General features: G+C 24.2%; 3 protein-coding genes across 3 annotated transcripts in view; 1 reads left to right on the forward strand and 2 right to left on the reverse strand.

Moving 5' to 3' along the window:
* Positions 1-578: 578 nt before the first annotated feature.
* On the reverse strand, positions 579-11335 carry LOC126899324 (uncharacterized). Its single transcript, XM_050674116.1, has 7 exons — positions 11097-11335; positions 10759-10946; positions 9577-9778; positions 9016-9217; positions 2392-2601; positions 2185-2310; positions 579-835 (listed from the first exon to the last, which is right to left on the reverse strand). The coding sequence occupies exons 1-7, from the start codon at positions 11149-11151 to the stop codon at positions 712-714; spliced, it is 1107 nt and encodes a 368-aa protein (XP_050530073.1). The 5' UTR covers positions 11152-11335; the 3' UTR covers positions 579-711.
* Positions 11336-18710: 7375 nt separating this feature from the next.
* On the forward strand, positions 18711-20786 carry LOC126899330 (pterin-4-alpha-carbinolamine dehydratase). Its single transcript, XM_050674124.1, has 3 exons — positions 18711-19013; positions 20278-20400; positions 20465-20786. Exons 1-3 carry the CDS (start codon positions 18930-18932, stop codon positions 20639-20641), a joined length of 384 nt encoding a protein of 127 aa, XP_050530081.1. The 5' UTR covers positions 18711-18929; the 3' UTR covers positions 20642-20786.
* A 628-nt stretch (positions 20787-21414) lies between these two features.
* The window catches only part of LOC126899325 (cell growth regulator with RING finger domain protein 1-like), a 35039-nt gene continuing 29725 nt past the window's right edge, over positions 21415-26728 (reverse strand). Inside the window, exons 5-6 of the mRNA XM_050674117.1 lie at positions 24694-24801; positions 21415-23588 (exon numbers count right to left, since the gene is read on the reverse strand). Coding sequence (XP_050530074.1) covers positions 23208-23588; positions 24694-24801 — 489 coding nt within the window. The 3' untranslated portion in view covers positions 21415-23207. The remainder of the gene's footprint in view (positions 23589-24693; positions 24802-26728) is intronic.

Genomic DNA, 26728 nt, shown 5'->3' on the forward strand with positions numbered 1-26728 from the left:
AATAATTTGAATAGCACAACTTAGCACTAAAACACTTCCTAACAACTTAACACAATGTCTTAAACGCACCTGGTATAGAGACCTATTATCCAGCAACTAAAGGGATAAATAAAAAAAAAAAATCTTCAAATTTATATAAATTTAACTAACAATGTAAATACTTTACTTTTATTGTGGGGAGATTCTAATGTGAACTACTCATTCATTCTGTTCATGTAATCAATTAATTTAACAAATTTACTTATTGTACGCATTGTAGATTGTAAATATACAAAAAAAGAGAATATTTTATTTAAAAAAAAAAACAAAGTGACTAAATTTCATTTTAATTTTATAAAAATTTCGATTATCGCGATATATTAAAAATAATCAACATTGTAAGAAAAATAAAAAAGCTCTGTGATATCGATATTGTTGTAGAACCCTAATAATTACTCACAAAATTAAAATACAATAGCAATAGCTATCCTACTAAGGTTTCACAATTTCTTATGCATACAGACAGTAAAAAAATGAACAGGCTGTTGTTAATTTTATTAGATATGAGTAATAATTTGTTATCTAAGTAAAATCTTGACTATAAGAGAAAACAAATATATTTTAAATATTACAAATATCTATAAGAAATTGGAAAAATAGTTTTGATAAAAATAAAAAATATAAGCATTCCATTGTCCATTTAATTAAAATATACATAAAATATGTACTAAATTAACGTTTTCGTTTAGATGTTTTTTGAAAAGTTGGAAGAGATGATAAAGGTATTTTTAGTGTGAACTTAGTTTTATCTTCTTTTGTTGCCATTGCACCAACAACTCTCATTAATGTTATTAACCTGAAATTTTTAATAATTAATAGTTGTAAAATTAAACATTTACTCTAGTTAAACTAAAATATTTGATTAAAATAAAAATAATGAAAAATTCACTCATTATTGGGAGTCCCAAATAATAAGTTAAGCCCGAGATGATAATGAAGTACAAGGACTGATATATATTTAATAATTCTAAATAAAAAAGAGTTAGTGTCGTGATACACTCTGTAGGAAGCAAGTTTTTTCAGATAGAATAGTAGTAAAGCAATTTGCTAAAAAAATACTATATGTACACAATTTATATTTTTTTACTTTCTATTTGAATTTTAGCTTATTTATTTTTAAGTACAATATTTTGAAAAATAAAATTTATCATAAAGTAAAAGGAAAAAAATATTGAATATTATATTATAATTGTTAATATAAAGAAGAGTAAACAATACATCAAGAGTATTCATATGTGAAATATGAAATAATGCAAGCATATTGCTTGTACATAAAAATAATTATGTATACATAATATATATAGGCACAGCGGAATGAGGTCAGAAAAATAACAGATGGGACAGAAATAAAGAGGGAAAACAAGAAATGCATTATAATATAATTCTAATAATAATAACAATAATATTTAAACCAAACTAAAGACATTATTTTTTTTGAAATTAATACTTGTACAGTATTAACACATCTATATAGAAGTAAACCCTAAAAGTATTTCATGTACTTTATATGAATATCTACATATTATTCGCTCTATTGTTAAACATTCTACAATTAACTCGATGAAGTAGGTAAATAGGCCTATCCTTATATTATGTATTGTTATAACTAGTCATATTTGAGTCAGAAGAACCTCTTCTTCACTACCTTGTTCACATACAACACTTGAATAACAAATGTACATATAATTTAAATATATCAATTGATTCTTTAGCTATAATACATATATTATCTCTAAAATATTCAATTCAATATAATTTCTTTTCCGAAGTTAATAGTATCCTACATTCTATAATTTCAAACAATTTGGTCTATCCCCCTTAGAACTTTATGTTATAACATATATGTTCAAACAACTTACACACTAAAAAATGATCATTTTAAGAAAATGACTGGTCGATAACAACTTTTTGAGTAGTATTTTAAAAGATATTAGAATTTTTATAATAAGATGAAAGAAGTAGAATGGTTCATTATTATCTAGAAATAAAAATAGACATACCCACACTTCACCTCCAGTCATTATATTAAAAAGTTAATAATTTCCCAAATACTGGTACAAAAGTTGTTATCCACTAGTCATTATCTTAAATAGAAAATTTTCTAGTTTCTAAATTGGTTAAAATATTCAAAAAAAAAAATGTTACCTTTTTTGACATTTTGAAGGCAGAAAAGTTGATATCCAACTAAGATTTATAGTATTCATATTAATTAAGAGCATCAAAATAATTATGTGGCAAATAGCTTTATCTTTCATTTTTGATGATAAGTCTCTGTAAATAAATTAAAAACAAATAAGTGTTAAAAATCAAATTTAAATTGTGAATTTTCATATTTTTTATTTAATTTAATACCTTCCAGTAGCACTATAATCAGTAAAGTGATCTAACAATTTTTCATTTATGAGACTACAATTAGGATAAATATCACAGTTTCTACTGTCCAACTCATTGGGCTTAGTGAATAATAAATTTACAAGCCCATCTGCAAAAGTTAATAGACATATATTTTGTACATTCTTCTGAGCAAGCCTATTTACATTGGCAATAAAAAATTGTGACAAGCTAAAAATGACAATATTTTTAATAAATAACGAGTTAGCAATAAACTTTTAATACAATTCAGACATGAGAGTATATTGTAGTATAAGAAAAATGACTTAAGTATCTTTTTTTAATTAACAGTGATTTATTATTAATTTAAAAGTAAAATGATTAAAATAAACCATACTAGATATATAAAGACAATATCACAATGTGATCTTGAAAATTTAGATTTTTATTGAAGTTTTCCTGTTTTTATTTGTTAGTAAAAATATATGTATTCAAAATATCTTTAGAAAATTATCAATATTAACCTGAATTATATTGGTTTTTAGTTTTATCCAGAAGAAAATATCTTATTAAGATATATATATATATTTAAGAAATAATTATTAGTCAATACATAAATATATTTTTTCTTTCAAACATTTATAATGGAAAAATACAAATAACATTTTTTTGCAACAAATCAAAATAAAAAACGGTAGCACAGTGGGGTCGAGGCACAGTGTGGACAAGGCATAGATGGGACAAGTATAGATGATATCTGACAGTGATTAAAATCACTATCATAAGAAACGCTTCGATGCAAATCTGTAGATAGTGTTTCCTTTAGAGAAATTGGTGAAATATTTTAAAAGCAACATGAACTCTTATTTCTTTAATTATATCCTGATTAGTAGTTCTTTGATTTTAAAATATAATATATGAATAAATACTAATTATAGTTTTTAAATTTAGTATGAAATTGTGAGGCCAGCTATGATGTATGGTTAATAGTGTTGGGCGGTTGATAAGAAAGTAGAGCAGAGAATAAGTGTAGCAGAGATGAGAATGCTTAGTTGGATGAGTGGAGTGACTAGAGAAGATAGGATAAGGAACGAGCATATAAGAGGAAGTATAGGTGTTGCGTCAATCGTGGATAAGATGACAGAAAATAGACTTAGATTGTTTAGTCATGGTATGAGGAAAGAAGAATCGAAAGCTGTAAGAACAGTTATAGAAATGAATGTTGAAGGAAGAAGAGATAGAGGAAGACCAAAAAAGAGATGGAGGGATGCTATTGAATGCGATTTGAGGACAGCTGATGTGAGCGTAGAAGATGTGGGAGATCGTGTCAAGTGGAATCTTAGGATAAGGGTGCCCGACCCCAAGTAGTTGGGATTAAGGCAAAGAAAAAGAAAAATATTACCAGATATTCCGGTGGCAATTGACATAATATGATTGTTATTTCGGAATGTACAATTTAGCGTTTAGTTGGGTTTAAATAATATAGCGTCAAATCAATTACCTACTCTATCGGTTGTATCTCAATATACACTACACTTTAATGATACAATAAATAAATAAACTCACACATACACACATATGCATTTATAACATTGTGTCTAATGTAAGTATAACATGATAAAAAGTAACCGTAAAATGAAAAAAATGGAATATAAATTTTATTACTCATATTAAATGTAATGTAACTCGAAAAATATTTGTTTAAATGAAAAAATATAAGATTATATTTTTATTTATAATTGTCTTTTAAACAACTTTTGTGCGAAACTTTTTTTTGTAAGTTAAATATTTTTTTTTGAGAAAATTAAGAAAGCTCATATTTTTGAACTTTTGCGAGGATTTAAAAAAAAAGCTCAATTCCAATCTTGAGGACTATTAGTATGTCATTATACATATTTTAATTCAACTTTTAAAAAAACAAAATTTTTTCCGCAATTTTTCCTTTGTTGACTGGCCTAGATGTCAATTTTAAACTTGTAATTGAGCTAAAAGTTATGGTAATATATTCAATTTATTTTACTATAAACTTTCATAAATCTTTATCAAAAATTTTTCATCAACTTTAAAGAACCAAAAAAATAGGTTAAAATTGAAAATTTGGACTGATTATTTTTAACATATTAAAAATCAAATCAGTAATAATTTGAAAACAAATTTTTTTTTCTTTTAATTATTATTTTATATATATAATTAGTAATAATATAAAAAATTAGAAGTGATAGAAATAGTCTACTTGCAGATTTGAAAACAACGCGAAAAGTTGATTTAGAAAAGTATATTTTTGCTTCTGATGAAAGTTCCTTGTAGTCCAGTGCATTTTTTTATAGTAACAAACAGTTTTTATTGAAAATTATTGTATCAAGCCCTTTAAATTTTTATACACGTAAAAGTAAAGCAAAATATAACTTCTTTATTATTTTTATAATTTCTCCGTTTAAATTACAATATTAAATATCAATTTCATACTAAATTTAATAATTATAATTAGTATATATTCAAATATTATATTTTAAAATCAAAGAACTACTAATCATGATATAATTAAAGAAATAAGAGTTGATGTTGCTTTTGGAATAATCCACCAATTGCCTAATTAAAACAAAAAAAAAAAAAGTTTGTTGGGAATTTTTTCTGCTATTCTGCAAAATTACTCCTTCGTTGACTAGAATGAATCATTAAATAGAAAATTTTATGAGAATTAAAACAATGTTATTTTTAAGATTAATATGCAGTCAGAAAGTTTTATAATTATTATTTATTGTAAATTTATCAGAAAAACTCATTATTTTTTGCATTTTTATCGTAATAGAACACTTAAATAGAAATCATAGTAATCATTTCTAAGTAATTTTTGATATTTAAAAAGATTCTACTATTGAAATATCCAGAACTGAATTAATTTTAATGATTTACTTTAACTAAAAAAAAAAAAGTTAATATTTTGAATCCCTCTTGTGGGCAGGTAAAGGGTTAGATTTATAAAAAAAACCAAATGATAGATAAAGACATGCATCTAAATAAAAAAAAATATACTGATTTGGTCATTTTTGATAAAGTTATAACAATTAACAAAGTTATAAGTTTTATACACTGGACTACAAGGAACTTCCATCAGAAACAAAAATATACTATTCTAAATCAACTTTTCGCGATGTTTTAAAATGTGCAATTAGACTTTTTCTATAACTTCTAAGTTTTAATATTATTAAAAAATAGTTTTTACATATAAAAAAAAATAATTAAGAACAAAAAAAATTGTTTTAAATTAATACTGATTTGATATAATATTTAATATTAATTTGATTATTAATAAGTTAAAAATAAGGAAAATGACATATTTAACCAATTTTGTTAATCGTTTAAAGTTGATTGTTGTAAATGTTTATAAAAAAAAAAAAAAATTTATTTTACCATAACTTTTAGCTCAATTGGTAAGTTTGACATTGACATAATTAAATAGAAAATTTTATGACAATTAAAAAAATTGTATCGTTAAGATCAATATGCAGTCAGAAAGTTTTATAATTACTATTTATTGTAAATTTATCAGAAAAGCTCAATATTTTTTTGCATTTTTATGGTAATAGATAACTTAAATAGAAGTAATAGTAATAATTTCCTAGGAACTTTTGTTGTTTGTTGAAAAGATTCTATAATTGAAATATTGAGAACTTAATTAATTTTAATGATTTACTTTAACTAAATGTACCAATCAAAACAAAGTTGTTAAAAAGATTTACTCAATTGAGTTTATTATAAAATTTGATTATATTTGTAAAAATCAATTGTTAATTCAGGAGAAAAAACAATCATTTTTTTTAGAAATGATTTATATAGCAACACGTTAGAAAAAAATTTGAATATTATAGTCTAATAGTAGCACACACAAACAGAGTAATAAAATTATTAAATTACAAAGTAAAATGATTTAATTTTGTAGTTGAAACCTATCATATCAAACTTCATTCGTTAATAAATATTTTGAAAACATTAGAAATTAATGATTTTAATTGTCTTTATGGAGACGATGTAATAACTAACTGTTTAATTGATAAATTAGAATTTTTTTTTCAATTTTTGAGAGTAATATCTTCAACTAGATACGAATTGTAGTAATTTGACGTATTGTTGAAAAAAGTAGGTCAAGTTAGAGCAGAGAAAATAAATGATAGTCACAAAAAAATATCTTCTCGGCTTTGCATCGAAGCGAAAACTTAAAATATAGTAAAATAATTTTAATACGAATAAGAAATTTCTTCTTGCAAGGGGCGACTAAAGTGATGGGATCCTTGATCTTTATTGAAGTTATTGAATCTAAATGTGATAAAAATCAAACGAGTTAAAATTTATACTAACTTAAAAAGAATTAAGAAAAAATGCAAAAAATTCATTGCCATATGCGGGTTGGAACCTCGTACCCCAAGCGTGTAAAACATAAATTTTACCAACTCGGCAACCGTACGTTGCTTCCGGCGGTTGAAAAATTGGCTATTTAAGCTAGTTCAAATTTCAAAGTTATTTTTCTCGACTTAAAAGAAACAAACATATTTAAATAAGTTTAACTATCTATACTATATCAATTTTAATTTATATAATATTTATGAAAATCTGTACTCCCCTTGTCAGGTATTTTAAAATAAAATAAAATACAAAACCCAGAATTTTAACACAAAAATAGCATATTTTTGCATACGGTAGTCATTTTTACCATGAAGACAAATCCAGAGGTCAAATTTTTTTTTTTCACATTAAAGTATATTACATAAGCTTTAATTTAAGATATATTTAAAAGTGTCAGTATTTCCGGAATACTTTCAAAAATTAAATTGAAAATATCGTAGTAACAATACGCATGTTTAAAGTTTTGACCCCCCTTGTTAAAGGGGTATGATCCGATTTACAAAAAAAGCGTGCCAGATGAAAGGGGTATATCAATATTTATTATAAAAAAATAATAATATTGATCCATACATTTTTCCAAAAGTTATATAAAATATAAATTAAATAATATAACATATAAAATCGAGATTTTTTTCACGGAAATCGTACGTTTTTCTTTAACTTTGATGTCCGTTTTCACCATGAAGACAAATCCAGAGGTCAAATTTTTTTTTTTCAAATTAAAGTATATTATATAAGCTTTAATTTAAGATATATTTAAAAGTGTCAGTATTTCCGGAATACTTTCAAAAATTAAATTGAAAATATCATAGTAACAATACGCATGATTAAAGTTTTGACCCCCCTTGTTAAAGGGGTATGATCCGATTTACAAAAAAAGCGTGTAGATGAAAGGAGTATATAAATATTTATTATAAAAAAATAATAATATTGATCCATACATTTTTCCAAAAGTTATATAAAATATAAATTAAATAATATAACATATAAAATCGAGATTTTTTTCACGGAAATCGTACGTTTTTCTTTAACTTTGATGTCCGTTTTCACCACGAAGACAAGTCCAGAGGTCAAATTTTTTTTTTTCAAATTAAAGTATATTACATAAGCTTTAATTTAAGATATATATAAAAGTGTCAGTCTTTCCGGAACATTTTCAAAAGTTAAGTTGAAAAAGTTCTACTTTCTATACGCATTTTAAAAGGTTTGCACCCCCCCTGTATAAAGGGAAATGGTCCGATTTTAAAAAAAAGTATGTCGAATGAAAGAAGTATATATAAAGTATTTATCATTAAAGAATAAAGTTGATTCATGCATTTTTTAAAAAGTTATAGCAACATAATGTTAAAAAATGTAAAATATAATATCAAGAATTTTTTCACAAAAATAGCATATTTTTGCATACGGTAGTCATTTTCACCATGAAGACAAGTCCAGAGGTCAAATTTTTTTTTTTCAAATTAAAGTATATTACATTAGCTTTAATTTAAGGTATATATAAAATTGTCAGTCTTTCCGGAACATTTTCAAAAGTTAAGTTGAAAAAGTTAATTTTTTGTAAAAAAGTTACCATTTTGAAACCCCATCCTTTGGGCTGTTAAAGGGTCAAATGTTCACAAAAATATATAAAATGATAGGTAAATATTTAAGGTATCTATAAAAAAAAAAATTATATTGATTCGATCATTTTTAAAAAAGTTATGGCAATTTTAAGTAAAAAAAATTGAAAAAATATCGAAAATTAGCGATTTTTAAATTTGTAATTTTTTGGGGGATTTCCCCCGTTTACGGGGAACGAGGGAATTTTTTTCAATTTTTGAGGGTAATGTCTTCGACTAGATACGATTTGTGATCTTTTGACATATTGTTCATCAAAATCGGTCCAGCGAGAGCTGAGATTGAGCGTTCAGACACAAAAAAAAAAATAAAAAAAAAAACACATCATAGTAAAATTAATACCTTCTCAGCTTCGCATCGAAGCTAAAAGTTGTACTCTGATAAATACTTGCTTATACAACTTAGTATAAATTAATAAAAACCATTATAGCAATGTTAGAAATACAGTACAATATTATGGATCATACATATTAGATTTTGTTGCATACAGATATTTTGAATCCCCATATTTTTATTAACATTTGTTTTTTTTTTTTAACCGAAAAAAACTGTGAATAGTAGTAATTTTAAAAAACAGTATACTTGTGGAAAATTACATGTTCCATGTCTGCATAATTTAATACTTACTCCTCATTTTCAACTGGTACTGGAAGCATTGAGATAACTTCTTGAGCATAGTCGGTCATCAGTTGTATTTCATTTTCTGTCAATAAAGTTGAAACAGGATAAACAGATTCTATATTTGTAGCAAACCGATTACATCCCAAAGGCAAATATTTGGTAAATTCATTTATTGGAGATAGTGCAGAAGTAAGCAATACATCACTGGCTATAAAAAATTAAATGATTTAAATTTATTTTTCATAGAGGTATTTTCTAATATATGCTAAATAGTTTCTATAATAACAATAATATCTTTTAAACTAAACCAAAAACATTATTACATATTATTTTTTGTCAATTAATTTATTAATTAAAAAAAAATAATAAGTAACTAACAATATTTAATTAGATTTTACTTTATTAATATTAAGAACTGTTTTTCTAATACCACCTGCTCTATATATAATTTAAGCATAAAAAATTATTCAGAAATTTTTGTAAAAATGTATTAATAAAAATACACAGACAGAACATAAAATTATAGGAAATAAAATGTTATATTAACAATTTATAAAATATACATACAAGTTGAAATATTATTAAAAACATCTTCTGAGGCTTCAATCGCATCAATATCTCGAGCTTTATATAACCGAGTAGCTTTTTTAGTTCCAAAAGTTGAAACAAATTCTTCAGTCATAGCTGTAGATTCTCCTTTTTTAAAAGTTTTTGATTTGAAATAATCAGGCTTCTTCAAATAAACTGTCTTGGTCCCATATATAGTTACCTAATAACAGAAAAATTTTAATTACAACACTAAGTTAATACTTTTAATAACTCTTTAAATTTAAATATGCAGTACAGTAATTTTAATATGGATGAGAAAAAATTTATTTTTTAGATTAATAATCTATTTTACAAAAAAGGCTTATTTCATTCGCCTTTTTTTGACATTTATAACATAATTTAAATGTATCATCAGTATTGTGTTATTTAGAAGTACATATAGAATTTAAAAATAAAATTTAAAAAACAAAATTAAGTATTTTACTTAATATTTACAGTAATTTTTACTGTATCTTATTTCATTGAAAATGTTTTATTTGACATTGGTAATCTTATTTGGTATTTTTATAACAGAATTTTATAAAAATTATACTTATTTATGTATTCTTTAAGTGATTTCTTATTACTAACAAGAGGCCTAAGTGACATGGTCTGGCCTATTTTCAATTTGGAATTCTAATTTTACTCTGGCCTGGGACCACCCATTCAATTTATAATATAATTGTTTTTAATGGTACTAAAACATAGTTGAAATTGTGCACATTAAAATAAATTTAAAGAATAATTTTTTTTTTAAGAATTTTAAAAATAATTATAAAATACTTAAAATAAAAAAGAACTTATGAATAATAATTTAAGAAACCAAAATACTTGTTGGCATAATTTACCCCTAGGCAATACCAAAAATTAGTGCTAAAATTAAACATGTCAGTTTTCAAGAAATTTGACTCAAATAATACTTTTCTAATTTTTGTGTTTTTTTTTTTTTTCATTAGATTTATAAAACTTTTATAAAAGATACTCATAAGTAAGTTTAAATAATGTTATAAATATTTGATTAGGTGAATAAATTAATACATTTTGATAAAATAAAATAAAATTGATTATTTTATTATGTGTAATCAAACTATTGGCCTATACCGTACAATAAAAAAAATTTCTGAATATAATTTCTAAAAATATACATAAAACTATATTTACTTTATTGGTTTTTTTGTTCCGTAAGACTATGTATTGTTTTACATTGTCTCTTTTCGAGGTATCTTCTTCTTCTACAGTACCACCATGTTGATTGAATATTTTCAAAATAGGTTTATTCGTAGATTCTTCAAAAGCCATACCACAATCTAACGTTTCTGCTGATTTTAAATTACCTACCTCATTGATAGCTTGAACCAAAATAAAATAAGTATTATTTTTTATTTTTTGTTTTTTTATGTTAATTAGATAGGTTATACTACTAAAAACTCCAAAAATTAATAAAAAATATCCTAAAAATTCTTATAAAATATCTTCATATAATAAGGGTAAAATATTACCAATCACTGGCGGATAAATAGAATTAGTATGCACTTGTTCTACAACAGTTTTCATTGTTAAAAATTAAAATAATAAATACTATAAAATTGTTATTTAAAAAAAATATATAGTATACAATAACGAATCAGAGTTTGTTAAAATTATCATTCAGTACACGATAATCAAGTTTCTTTTTGAAAACCCTTAGTAGAGCACATGACTAAAGTTACATTCCTTTGGGAAATAGACATTACTACTATCACAGATTAGCTAATACGATCCGTGCTTATCATCACGATTATAGATAAGACAAGTTACTCAATGTAACGAATTTTGTGAAACCAAGTGTCACCGGCGTAAAGTACCAATTAATATTTTTCGTATGAATAATCACTATAAGAATTTTTAATTAAAATAAAATACAGTAGACATTTTTGGTTTAAAAATAACTATAGTTCTTTCAAACTAAAGGCACATCTACTGATGCGCTGCAGTACCACTCATAGTAAAATGAATATTATATTATATTATTATAATATTATATTATTCATTTTACTATGGTACCACTAACAAGGGGAGGATAAGGTGATGGGATCACCGATTTTCAAAAAAGTTAGGGAAAACACCTTTGCCACGAACTAATAATGCTCTGACATTTAGATACTTCAATATTTAACAAATTAGTAATTATTACGAACGTCTGGTACTCCGAACATTTGATACCATAGGTTACCAAAATTACGACGGAATTTACACCGACATTAAATTTAAAAAATGAGACGGTAAAAACTCCGACATTATCGATAGTTTGATTATGCATCGAAAGTTATATAATATTTTGATTGTATTATTAATAATAGGGCACATCGATTGTATATGTTGCAACGTCAGGGTCAAGTGGCTACAGAAACACTACATTATTAAATTAATTATATTATTATTAATTATATTGTAAAATTTAAATTAAAATGTTCTATTAAATTAGCATTTATTTGCTACTATAGTTATTATACAATAATATACATATTGCTTATTATTTTCTGATACAATTTCTCACATCTGACAAATGTTATTAATACTCGAATGATAATAGTCATTCATTAAGTAACAAAATTAATAGTTTTTAACATAAATGTACATTATTAAAAAAGTTTTCTTTATTGTTAGAATATATATTTATCTTTGAGAATTTTATTTCTTAATTATCCAATAATTACAAAATATTTTCATCAAATCAAAAAATTGTTAGTTAACTGTTTTTTCAGTTTATCCACAAAATTTTATCTAACCGTAATTTATTTATTAACATCTAAGAGATCCATTTGAAAACTAATTTTTCTATAACAATATGTGCTGCAAAAATTGTAATGTGCAATTTTATTAGTGATTAATTCCTAAGTGTGTATTATTAAAAAATAATGACTAATATAAACATAAAATTGTTAATATTTGTACAATATAAAATTGGGTGTTCTAAGTCTAATTTGATAATATGGATAAGTGTCTTCGGGAAGAGTTAAAATAATATCTTATTATTTGTTCGGATGAACCCATAAACTGAGAACCCTTGAGATCTATCCAATAATTTTGAATGTAGAGCAATAGGACCTCAAGGTTAAAAAAGAAACTTTTTTCCATGTATGCCTCATCATTCTTGGGGATGACTGGATTTTTTCCTGTGCTACATTAGGATATCTAAGTATAAAAAAAACAAAGTATATCTAACTTCAATGCAGTAATTGTTGAATACACTTTTTTTAGTCTTATTACTTTCTGGAAGTTTCTTCCAATAGGTTTGTGTTGACTCAGTGGATTATGATTAATTTTTCTTTTAGCAATTTTAATTGAAAATTAATTACTAAAATAATCTTTAACTTTTATATAAAAAAATAAAAATAACATTAAACTGTGTAAATTTTGCTACAAGTTCTAATATAAGTTATGCTAAGAATGAGTAAGTTTTGGTTATATATAAGTAGAATTAATTTTTTCTTATTTAAAAATTCTGTATGTCGTCTAAAAGTAAAAATATATTAACTTATCGTTAAACAATTTTAATTTTGTGACATGAGTTTTATAATCAATGTTGAATTATTAGTAAAACCATTATAATCTCCAGTGGTGCTCAAAGAAAAGTTTAAAATATTCAGGAGTAAAAAATTATTTATTTAAAGTTCTTTTTCTTTAAAATCTAATATACATTTATTGAAATCAGTTTGACATTTCTTTGAAAAAAATATCTAAATAGCCTTTCCTTTTTTTAATAAAAATTACAATGAAATTGTTACAAAATTAGACTTCACATATTTTTAACAATGCACTCCATTATTTTTCACAAGTGTTATTCTTTGATATTTTATTTATCAGTAGTTAAACATTATACAATATTAAATAATTGTTATTCCCCTTAAAAATATGTACTTATCACTTGTAAATTAACATTTAATACATTTTTCTTTGTTATTAATAAAGTAACAAAGATGTCTAGTCTATTTAATTTATTTTATGCTGTAACTTGTGTATCATCACTACTATTAGTTGGTAAAAATATTTTATTAATTTATTTTAAAATTATATCTAGTGTAGATTTTAATGTGGCAATCTTTATCGCTTCTTAAACGCATAAAATAAATTGTCTTATATCGTGTACATAGGTTTTTTTTAATATTTAAAATAGAAGTGAAAAATTATTCGCTTAAGTATAGACGAATAATAATAGCGTAGTGTTACAATAATAATAATAATAGCTAGTTTAATGACGAATCCTATCACCAATGATACGTACCCCTATATTTTTTAGCTAAACTAATGAAATATTTTAATAATAGACACTAATAAGGAGAGGCAAAAAAGATTTACGTCCAAAAATTGGAATCTCTCTTCTTTCCCCTCCAAAAAAAAAAAAATTTAAGGGCTCACACCAGTTATATAACTGTGGTTGTTCTAGTTCAAAGCCCCCTTCCTTACCTTTATGTACCTATTTTATCAAAAGTCGGATACATTTCGAGGATCTTTATTGTAATAATTATTCGTTAATAGACAGTAAGCAATTAATTAAAACGCTATTTTAATATATTGATTAATATTTATTAATTAGTGATAACGGTTATATTTTTCTATCAGATAATATATTGCTACGATACTCATACAATCCGAAATTTCATCATTTTTTAATCGATTTCGCAAATAATCGATATTCGGAGCAATAAATTAATAGACCTATTCGGAGTATTCATCGTCGTAGTAAAATCCAAATTTTTGTAACCAGGTATTAATTGTTGTCTGAGTAAATGTATTCGGAGGATTTTTTTACAGTGTTGGAGTATATGAATGTCGGAGCATTATCAGTTCGTGGCAATCTCCATAACCCAAAAAGTTCTATGAATCTGTTGAAAGTAAAAATTAAATTTAGTGAAGTCATTTATTTTACTATTAAGTAAAACATTTGTAATTTGTTATGAATAGCTATTATTTGTTTTTTTTTTTTTTTTTGAACCTCGGTAGCGATTGTCGCTTTGGTCGTTTCATTGTGATTACCAAATTATGTTATATTTGTTGTTTCATACTTTTACAAAATTAAATTGTTGTAATACTTATGTTTAGATAGTAGTTAAATACTATTTTTTAAACTCTTTCCTTTCAAAAGAATCTGATCTACGTTTATTATATAGTTGCACTTACTTTGAATTTTTTGCTAATGCCCCCTTAAACGGCAAAAAATGAGTGAAAATTTGAACTACCTTAAGTATTTCTTTTTAACGTAGTGTAACAATAGCAATATTTTGGTTAGTTGGTAAAGCAATTGCCTCCAACCTTAAGGGAATATGAGGTTCAAATCTCGCCAGACGGAATGGCTTTTTAGCTTTTTTTTTCAAAGTATTTATATAATTCTGAAATAAAATTATACTTTAATTTTAACATGACGATTAATAAGTATTTAATGTTTATATAAAATGGTCAATTTTACCAATTTATTCATTTATACAATCAATCAACGCAACAAAAAAAAAGTACAAACAGAATCATAATCGTTGAAAATTATTTTTTTAAAGCGTGAAGTTCTAATTTCAATAAATAAATTCATTAATTATTTAATAATCATTGTTATTAATATAAATAATTTTCTCATTAAAATTAAACTTATTTTAAAAATACAAATATAGAGAAATTGGTTTTTTCTTATTTTTAATTTTTTTGTTTGTTTAAAATATTATTTATAAATATCCTAGTCCTTTGATGTAACTAAAGTGTGGTCCCCGTCCAAATCACCCTCATGGTGTAGATGTTACATTTGTGATTATCAAAAATTAAAATGGTAACAACTAAATAAGGCAGTATTTACCATGAACATATTTTTCCTTCTTTAAAAATATGAATTGTATCTTTAAATTTAAAATTTAAATTAACTAGCAAAAATTTTAAACGAAAATAGTCGATAATTATGTCAATAATTTAAAGAATTTTTGGTTCATTTAAAAACAATTCAATTTTAATTTAAATGTACTTCACACTTTTCTTAATTAAGGATTTATATTTTCAACTCTATAAAAAAAAAACGGTAGCACAGTGGGGTCGAGGCACAGTGTAGACAAAGCATAGATAAGACAAGTATAGATGACATCTGACAGTGATTAAAATCACTATCATAAGAAACGCTTCCATGCAAATCTGTAGATAGTGTTTCATTTAGAGAAATTGGTGGATTATTCCAAAAGCAACATCAACTCTTATTTCTTTGATTATAACCTAATTAGTAGTTCTTTGATTTTATAATATGATATATGAATAAATACTAATTATAATTATTAAATTTAGTATGAAAATAAAAAACCCAGCACAGTGGGGTCGTCGCATAGTTGAGTCCAGTATAGATGATATCTGACAGTGATTAAAATCACTATCATAAATAAATATAGTTTAAAATNACGATACGGGAATCATCCCTCGTAATCGGAATGAATACTTTATATCTCTTAATTAGAATAAATCGTGTTAATATATAAATTTTAATAGTAATTAGAATATATATACAAATAATGCAACTTAAGTACGTAAACGTATCATGCACTAGGTATAACCGTATTTTGTGGGCGGGCGGGTCGGACTAACGTTATACCTGAGGTATAAACGGTGGTAGGAATATATAAATATATATACGTAAGGCGCATTAGACGCGGGCGGTATTGGTCAGTCAAAATAAAAATTTGTTTATATATATATAATATTGATGACAAGCACGCGTGTACGGGTACGATAACTAAAAATAAATTTTTATAGGAATAGTGTGCCGTCGTGATGTGAGCGAGGCGTGAGGAGGGGTGAATGCGTTATGACAGTCTAGTCTAGACGACGGAATATGCGATAACGCGTGGCGTTTGGAGAGTTACAATACATATNCTCAAATTTAAAAATTACTTTTTCGACTTTAAAAAAGTAAAAAATGTTAATAAGTATAATATCATATGTCTTATGAACTTTATTCTATGTCAATGAAATTATATAATATTCATGAAAGTCAGTTTATTCCCCTAATAAAATATTTTAGTAGATAGTGTTTAATTGAAAAAAAAAAAATTTGTTAAAATAGCATATTTTTAAATACGGTAGCCATTTGCGCATAGAAGAAAGGTCGTCAGGACAAATTTTTTTTTTCATTTTATAGTACATTAAATAAGCTTTAATTTGATATATGTTTAAAGGACGTAGTATTTCCGGAACATTTTCAAAAATTAAGTTGAAAAAGTTATTTTTTGTAAAAAAGTTACTATTTTAAATCCTCCCAGTGAGCAGAATAAGTGTTAGATTTTCAAAAAAAATTATATCAAATGAAAGGGAAATATCTAAGGTTTCAATACAAAAAAATATTATTTTTATTTGTTCATTTTTGAAAAAGTTATGGCAGTTTTAAGTACAAAAAACATCCCGATAAAATGTAATTTTTATCGCAAACATTACATTTTTTTTTAAATTTTCGACAGCCATTTGCACATAGAAGATAAGATGTCGGGACAAATTTTTTTTTTTCATTTGATAGTATATAACATAACCTTTGATTTGATATATGTTTAAAGGACGCAGTATTTCCGGAACATTTTCAAAAGTTCAGTTGAAAAAGATCTATGTTTTTTACAATATTTTAAGTTTTGAACGCCCCCTATATAAGGGGAAATTGTCCAATTTTAATAAAAAGTATGTCAAATGAAAGATGTACTTATAATGTATTTAGAAAAAAAAATTTGTGCTGATATATACATTTTTCAAAAAGTTATAGCATTTTTAAGTTGAAAATTTAAAATCTTAAACCGAAAATTTTACATAAAAAATAGTGTGTTTTTAACTACGGCAGCCGTTTAAATGTAGAAAATAAAGTGTCGGGACAAATTTTTTTTTTTCATTTTATAGTAAATAAAATAAGGTTTAATTTGATATATGTTTGAAGGACGCAGTATTTCCGGAACATTTTCAAAAATTAAATTGAAAAAGTTATTTTTTGTAAAAAAATTGCAATTTTAAATCCCCCCCCAATGAGCAGGTAAAGTGATAGATTTTCAAAAAAATGATATCAAATGAAAGGTAAATATCTAAGGTTTTAGTATAAAAAAAAATTATGTAGATTTGTTGATTTTTCAAAAAGTTATGGAAGTTTTAAGAAAAAAAAGTGAAAAAATTTCGAAAATTAGCGATTTTTAAATTTGTAATTTTTTTGGATATTTCCCCCATTTGCGGGGAACGAGGGAATTTTTTTCAATTTTTAAGGGTAATGTCTTCAACTAGATACGATTTGTGATCTTTTGACGTATGTTTGAAAGAAATCGGTCCAGTGAGAGCTGAGAATAAGTGGCAACAGTCATAAAAAAAAAAAAAAAACACATCATAGTAAAATTAATACCTTCTCCGCTTCGCATCGAAGCTAATAGATGAACAATTTTATGCAAAAATAATTTTATATACTAGAAGTAAACTTTTACAAGTAACATTTACCTTTATAATGAAAAATATGGTTTACCTCTGATGTACAAAATTGAATCAATAATTACAACTTATGATTGTGTAGCAGACTATCACCCTGAAATCAATTTCAAACTGTGGTACTGGTACTGAATAAAAAAATTAAAGAATATGTAATTCGATGTCCAATATGAGGTCAAGACAAATTCCTGGTAGTGTTAAATTACGAAACAAAAGTATTACAAGGAAACAAAAAGTCAATTTGAATATCGTTTTTGCCTCTCTCAACCAAAAATATACGTCTATTTGTCTAAGGAACTTACTGTAATATTGTTAAAGAATTTAAATGATAACATTTTTAACATTATGGCTAATTTAACACTTATATTGACAATGAACATAACTATTTTATTACTCTGTAATTAACAAGCATTTTTTAATTTTAAAGATAATTGCATTTTTTGTAATGCCAGTACCTTTAAAACAGTGTCATTATGCCACCAGAAACACCATTTAAATAAAAATGTATTTATAACAAATAAGTGGGTACTTTGATGACTATGTTTTTGACGAAGTATTCCTCTATTTTTTTATAAATTATTATAACTGTATTATTTACATATTAAATAATACGTTTGGCCAGCCCTTATCAATTATATTTCCCTTATCACTTGATATTGATATTCTAAACAAATTTTTGAGTAATCGCCTTCAACGATTTATCCAATATTTTGTTATTAAAATAATGTACTAGAAAAAGAATCTGTACGTTGTTCTAGTTAAAAATTTTAATTCGACATTATTGATTCAGAGACGACCTTGTAAAATTATTCCTCATTGGATAAAATTAAGTAAAAATTGTAGCATCAAGTACTTGAATAACTTTCACTTTATATGTTATTTTAATGACTATATTACTAATACCTCCTATTACTAAAAGGTTATTTCAGTTTTGTTTCAAATATTCTACGAAAGTTAATAAAAAAATGGTAAGTTATAAGTATATATCAATATTCAATGTAAATATTAAATTTTTCTAAATATTTCATAAATTATTGATTTATATTACTTAATCAAATATTATATTTATTTTACTATCAAAAATTAAATATGTCACCTGAATTGGTTAGTGGGAACTGCTTCCATTATCATATGACATATTAAGTTAATGTATTTAAACTGAAAAATTAAAAACTGATATTTTAGTTAGACTTGCCACTAATTAAATAGTAAAAATTAAGTATAATTTTTACTTTTTATAAATATTATTACTTGTTAAAAGATAACAAATTTTATTTAAGGGAATTTAAAGACAACATTTAGAATTTCCTAAATCTTAATGTATTATTTTATATGTTCAAAAAATTTGGTTGACTTTTATTTAAAATTTACCATAGTTATCTATAGAATATATACTACTGACCAATGAAATAGTTATTCAACTCTTTTTGCACATGACTAGAAGTATCAATTAATGTTTTTCTTGTTATAAATTTTTTAATTACAAGATTTTGAAACAGATAACATATTCATGATAAAATAATGTATTTTAATATTTCATTTGATCACTTTAGTGTAGACTATAAAAAAATATTCTCTACATTAATTCTTAGTTCTAAAGAACTATTAAGTTTTCAGTTTATCTTTTTATGCCTGATTTTCATTCAAAGAAATAATTTCAATACTTTTAAATATAATATAAATCCAAAATATACATATTTTAATAATATAGAGTTGGTAGATTTATGGAAATAAACTTTCAAAGAATTATAAATTAAATTTACCTGCCCCTTAAAAAATATTTATTTGTATAAATAAAAATAAATTAAATCAATTTTCAGTTCTAAAATTTTTTTAACTAAATGTTTTTATTATGAAATCATTATGCATATTATTAATAAAATTTTGTTATTAATTATAGAAATTGAATTCTTTCTTAAAAATTTAGGTAAACTAAAACCTTTTCAATAAATGTGAAATTTTTAGATAAATGTGCTAATTTTGGCCACTATCATTTGTGCCTCTAAATTAAATTTCTCTCTTTAGATTTATGTTTAGAGAAATTTTAAAGCCATAACGCTTTAAAACTTATAATTGTGTTTATTAAATTATTTTTTTCAAAATAAATGATATAACGTATGATCTATAGATCAAATATCAAGTTTTAATTAAATGGTTGCAGTAGGTACAAAAGTGGCCTTTTATCCTATAAAATAAAGTCAATATTTTTAATTTATAATATATAATTTTTAGCCAAGTTTATTAACAAATGAGCAAAGAGATGAACTGCTTGCTCCTTTATTTGCTAACAAATGGATAATGGTAAAAGATAGAGATGCTATTTACAAAGAATTCTTATTTTCTGACTTCATTGAAGTAAATAGTGTAACACGAAAATATAAAATAATTCAATATTAATAATTACTTTATTCAATCCTAGGCTTTTGGATTTATGTCTCAAGTAGCTATTAAGAGTGAAAAAATGAATCATCATCCTGAATGGTTTAATGTATACAACAAAATTCAAGTTACATTGGCCACTCATGATGTCAATGGATTATCAACAAATGATGTAAAACTTGCCACTTTTATGGATAATTTAGAAAAAATAAAATAAATTTATGATAAACCATATTTGGGATTTAAAATATTTTACATGAGAAGTGTGGTGGAATTGAGCATTGCAGTACAATTGAGCATTAATTATCTTATGTAAATTAGTTCTGTTTATTGAAATAAAAATATAGTTATTGCCATTTTAATTACTATTTATTCACTTGTTGTATATTTGAGTATTTAGTGATAAATATATTATTTGTAATCCTGACCAAATATTCACTAATAATCAGTTATAAAATTTGATTAACATTTTCATCAACAATTAGCTAATAACATAAAATCTGAATAAGATATTTATGATACTGCATATACTAAAATCTTTAATCAATTTTTTGGGGACAATAATTATATTTTGAAAATAAGAAAATTTTAAAAATATTGTAAGTTATAACAAATAATATTGTTTTAACATTATGAATAGTTAGTTTCATATTCATGGAAGAACATTTGGCACATTTATTTTTACTAGGCAATTTGAAATAAGGCTTTTAGTCAGCAACAAAAAAAAATCAGTATTTTTATAGTTTGGGACAAATAAAATTATTTAAAATTATTGAGGATTTTTTTTTTTTTTTTTTTCAAAAGTTTAATTATAACCTAAGTTTATATTTAGGGGCCCAACATTTTAAATTGTAATGGGCTCATGTAGTAGTGAATCAGGATTTAAAAATAATAGCTAAATAAAAAATTCTACAAATGTTATTTGTAGATGTTTCTGATATTTATGTAAATTTAAAATATCTAAGATTACTAAAAATTTTCCAAATAAAATACATGTCTATATTTATTTATTTATTCACAATCACACAATTATATAGATTTAACAAAAAACATACATTTATAATTATTTATTCTAATTGGTAAAATTAATATTATGTTAGTGATGTTTACAAAAAAAAAAACACATTGCCAGTACTATACCATCGTAGACCAACCAAGTGTAAAATTAACTCATTTAAATAGGTAAAACTTTGTATTAAATAATCTTATAAACTTTTCAAAATAATTACTACTAACTTAGACTAACACAAAAAAGTAAATTAAATCTTATCTTTTAATTATAAATATTTTTATTACTATATTGGTAATTAAATTATAAAATATCACAAAACGAAGTATTGTTTTGTTTAGATTTAAACTAAAACAGCCAAATAAATAATATACAAAAGATTCTGACCGATAATGATAGTACATGTTCATTTCTTTTAATACATTGGATATACATCATTATTAAATAATAAAAAAATATTGAACTAAAGTAATTGGTAATGGGATGAGCATAAACAATCAAAATTAAAATATAGTATGTAAATTGTATAGTGTCAATATAAAATTACTGAAACAGAATTAATACTAACTCTAACTTAACAGACATGTCACTAGTGAAATGTACCAACAAATAATTCTATAAATTTTAATGAGATGAAGAATTAATAATAAAAAAGTAATAATAAAGAATTATGCTAACAATAATTTTCATTACTTTTACTCTTAAATTATAGTTAATCTTTCACAAACCATAATTCATGATACATAAATTTATGTTTCAACAAATTAATCAGTGTAGTTATATTAAAGTTAAAATCAAAGATATTAATGAACTATAAAAAAATTAAGTAAATCAATATATTAAATTGATTATTTACATGATAATTGATTGATAGTAATTTAATAAAATTTAAAAAAAAAAAATAAATCATTTAAATTTTATTCAAAAAAGATGTAAATAGGTATAAAAAAAGGGTTATGAATTTTTTATATTATTGTATAATATACTTACATATTTAAGATTAAACATAAAACATACAAATGTATAATAGTATTTGTGAATAAGGAACTTTACTGGATACAATTGCATAATCTAAATTTTTAAATAAATTAATCAAATATGTTCAGTAAATATCAAAATTAAAAAAAATATTGTCCGTACATTTCACTGTATAATGATTGTGTAACTACAAGAATTGTGACTCAGTTGAAAGATAAAAATAAAAAATATTAACTACTCCTTAATTTTTTGGAGCTTTGTCAAAAGTTTTAGACATCTTTTAGTTGTTAGTATTACACAAATTATATGCCTCCATTAAGTAAGTTTAATATTAAAGTTATCTTCTAAGATGAAGGACGATATCAGTAATAATAATAATAACACATTAACAAATACCATCAAATTTGATATCACAAATAAGTATGTCCTAAATTGGGCATACTACAACTAAAATAATTCATTAAAAAATATTACATGTAGAACATTTCTGATTAATAATAGTAATGATATTGGTTTAAACATATTGCATTGCTATTGTTAACAAAAAGAGAGCTCAAATGGCTTTTAATTTACATTATATACAAAAGATAATCAAATTAATGTCATACTAATGGGACGGATTTTGAAGGATAATATTGTGGTTGAATTAACATATGTTTAAACATTACAATACACAATCATATATCAATTACACAAATAATAAAAATTAATTTATGACCTAGTCCGTTTGATTCAAAAACACAGAGGAGTGATAGGTATAGGTGGATTGTGGAAATATATACTACAAGAGTAAAGCCTAATGTAGGCCAAGGAAATCAGTAATACTGTCTTGAATCCACTGGGAAAACGCTTGCCTCTTGACTGACGCTCCAGTTTTATCCAGTCCGGATGCACAGTCGGTCAGGTAGTCTTCATTGCGCACGCAGAAATAACTTTTTATTGAACTACGGCACATGGGACAAGTCTCCAACTTGCCAAAGCAGGATGCACAAATACAAGTATGTCTGCAAGGTAATAAAGCTCTGGACAGTGGATAAAACTGACAGACAACGCATAATTGTTCTTGGCCAGTATTTAAGCTACTATTGTCCAAAACTAATGCTCTTTGAGATTCATCATCGCATGCAGCAGCATCATCTTGATAGCTTAAAGCATTCCCAGTGGCCAAATATAATTGCTGTCAAAAAATGTAAAATCATATTTAAAAATTAGTTACTTATTTTACATGAAACATATTATAATCACTTATATATTAGTAAAATATTATTTTTAATCTTTAAAGAATTAAGAAAATATTAGTTTTCATTCGTGTAATTTGAAAAAAGAAAACTGGAGTTAAAATTTAAAAGAATTTAAAAATTTGAATTAAAAAAATCATTATTTTAAAATTAAATTAAATAATGTATATAAATAATATATCAGTTGTTCATAATAGTTGGAAAATCATATCAATTTTTTTATGCACAGAGATCACTAGGAGGTGGGTGGAGTATTTAAGGTCTTAAACATCAAAATTAATAACATGAAATATTAGTAATACAAATTAATATCTAGCGTACCGCAAATTACAATATTAATATATAATTATCAGTATAATAGACAGTGTTAAATTCAGAATTTTTTATCAGGGACTCACGGTAGGCACTGATGCAATCAGAAACCCCACATTTTTTTACCCGAAAATTCATAAAATTGCTATTAAAAAAAAACAATGTCTTCAGTATTAGGCTTAACATACAACAAATTTAAATATAACAACAATACTACCATCAGTCTGAAAAGTTCGGGGGGGCTCTAGTCCTAAATAAATAAAACGAAGAAATGATAAATAAATTATTTTTAAGAAAACCAATAAAAATTAGCACTTTTGGCATATTAAAAAAATTGTATTCAAATAGATCTTTTTTTCATTCCCTACTGAATTATTAAAAAAATGTTTTAATTAATACTTTAGTAAAATCATGTTATTTATAAAATGTTATTCTTTAAAAAAAGCCTTATATAAAATATATACTTACATAAGGAATTTTATTACCTTAATAACACAATATCCTACTTAAAATTTTTGGGATCCCGAAAAAACATATCTGAGGTAATTTAATTAATAAACTTTCAAAAAAAATTAGTACGAGGTAACTACTGAAACGAGGCTGAAAGCAGAATACCCGTTATTTGAGGTTAAGAACAAGGGTAGACTATTTAAAATAACGCAACGTCATTGATTGATATTATTCAAATCAATTATAATTTATTATCTTATAAAAATATAATAATAATCCCACCTTAAGCGATGACAATTGTCCATTTGCTTGTTTTAAATACTGTGCCAATATGTTTGTAGGTAATGTACACACATTGTCTCGTATATGTACAACGTTTACCAAAGCTACCTAAAATATGACAAAAACAGACAGAAAAATTAATTAATATTTATTTAATATTGTATAAGTAATTAGTATAACATTGAAATAAATTGAATTTCGCCGCAAGAATGAAAACTTTACATTCATGTATATTTATTTTCGAGGCCTCATTTTGAATAGCATTGAGAGAGATGATTACTAACACTATACTACTTTTTAAAAATAAGCATAACGAGTACTAAATACAATTAATATGTTTTCGTAATAAATATATAATAAAATACAATCAATAATTAAGATGTAATTAAACAAACGAAACCGTATAAATTATTCATAGTCACAGATATAAGTTAAAGTTTATATTTAGAAAAAACCTTAATTACATTTGAAGGATTTTTCTAAAAATTTATCATAACTAGATCCCGTTGAATTAGTAAAATTGATAACTTGTAATTACTTAATATTTTTAAACAATTTTTATCGATAAATAAGGATAAGAAAATAACTAATTGAAAATGAATAATTATTACCCCATTTGAAATCAAAAAATTACTAATCAATTAATTTTACAAAACTTTCTACCAATTAAACAGTAAAAATGTGCTATCACAAATTACAATTAACTTTACAATAATATAACTTTAATATCAATTTATTAACTATATAATCAATGTAATTTAGTATAATCTAATAATTATTTACAAAACACTATCTTTTATGTATGAAGGTCAAATTCAAATCCCTTATTCTTTCTATCCTTAAAGGTCTACTGTATTATGTGATTCTAGATACGCCATTAGATAATAAACACGTTTTATGATTTTAAAAGCAACTGATTTTGAAGGAATGTTTCTAATTATTCTTAACTTTAAGACTAGTTAAACAACTTCAGATATTATTCAATAACTATAAAATGTTTCTGAAAAAAAGAGACAGTTTGTCACATACGAAAAAAAGGTATATTTTCAAAAATTTTAAATCTTGAGGTAAATAGAGTGAACTTCTTAAGTTTTTGAAGCACATTTTATTTAATATCGTTTTCATAATACAAAATTAGGCACAGGGAAGTTCTGATTAATTTGACATAGAAAAAAAGATTGTAGGTGAGTTGCAGCTGACGTGATATTTACTATATCGGAGACCGGTGAATTCCGACCCGATGACTTTTGTCATGAGTTGAGTTTCAGGCCCAAATAATTGTAGCATTTGTAATTATAGTAATTATAATCTACATTGAAATGCCAGATTTTTTTAGATACTGAAATAAGAGTATAACATTCATATTATAGTATAGTATAAACTGATGAAAATGTCCTGAATAGGAATATTTCTAGTAATTCTTTGAAAAAAACCATTGATGACATTTTATGCAAACCAGCAAAAATTATTCACTCAGAGTTGAAAAAATGGAACATGCCGAATTAAACAAACTATGATTTATCATTAATTCGACACAATATTCATCTTGCCCGTTTATCAGTGTACCCCTACCTAACAATGTTCATTGAAAAATTACACAGATAACCTTCTTGTGGTGCTTTCTATGTAACGCTTATAGGCTGATACGTACCTTAAAAAAAGCCTGACCACAACTCATACGTACTCTAAAAAAAACTGATTCACAACTCGTACTTAATTTTGGGACTCACAAACACTCGAAAAAAATTAACAATAAATTACAAATACGTGTTGTTATTGTTAGAGTAGCGATATTACTTGAATTATATTTTTTAGGAATAAATAAATTAATATTTATTCGAATTTTATCGAATATTTATTTTAGAAATGAATTTTTAAATAATAAAAAACAATACAAAGATTTAGGAAGAATAATTTTACAAAAAAAATTGACTATTCTATAACTACAATAAAAAACTTTAAAAAAATTATAGATGAATTAGATTCATAATTTTGAACTTTGTACAGTTTTAATTTTTATGTTATCCTTATATCC

This window comes from Daktulosphaira vitifoliae, unplaced genomic scaffold (genome assembly GCF_025091365.1).
Source record: "Daktulosphaira vitifoliae isolate Bord-2020 unplaced genomic scaffold, ASM2509136v1 Scaffold_2, whole genome shotgun sequence".
Classification (NCBI taxonomy): domain Eukaryota; kingdom Metazoa; phylum Arthropoda; class Insecta; order Hemiptera; family Phylloxeridae; genus Daktulosphaira; species Daktulosphaira vitifoliae.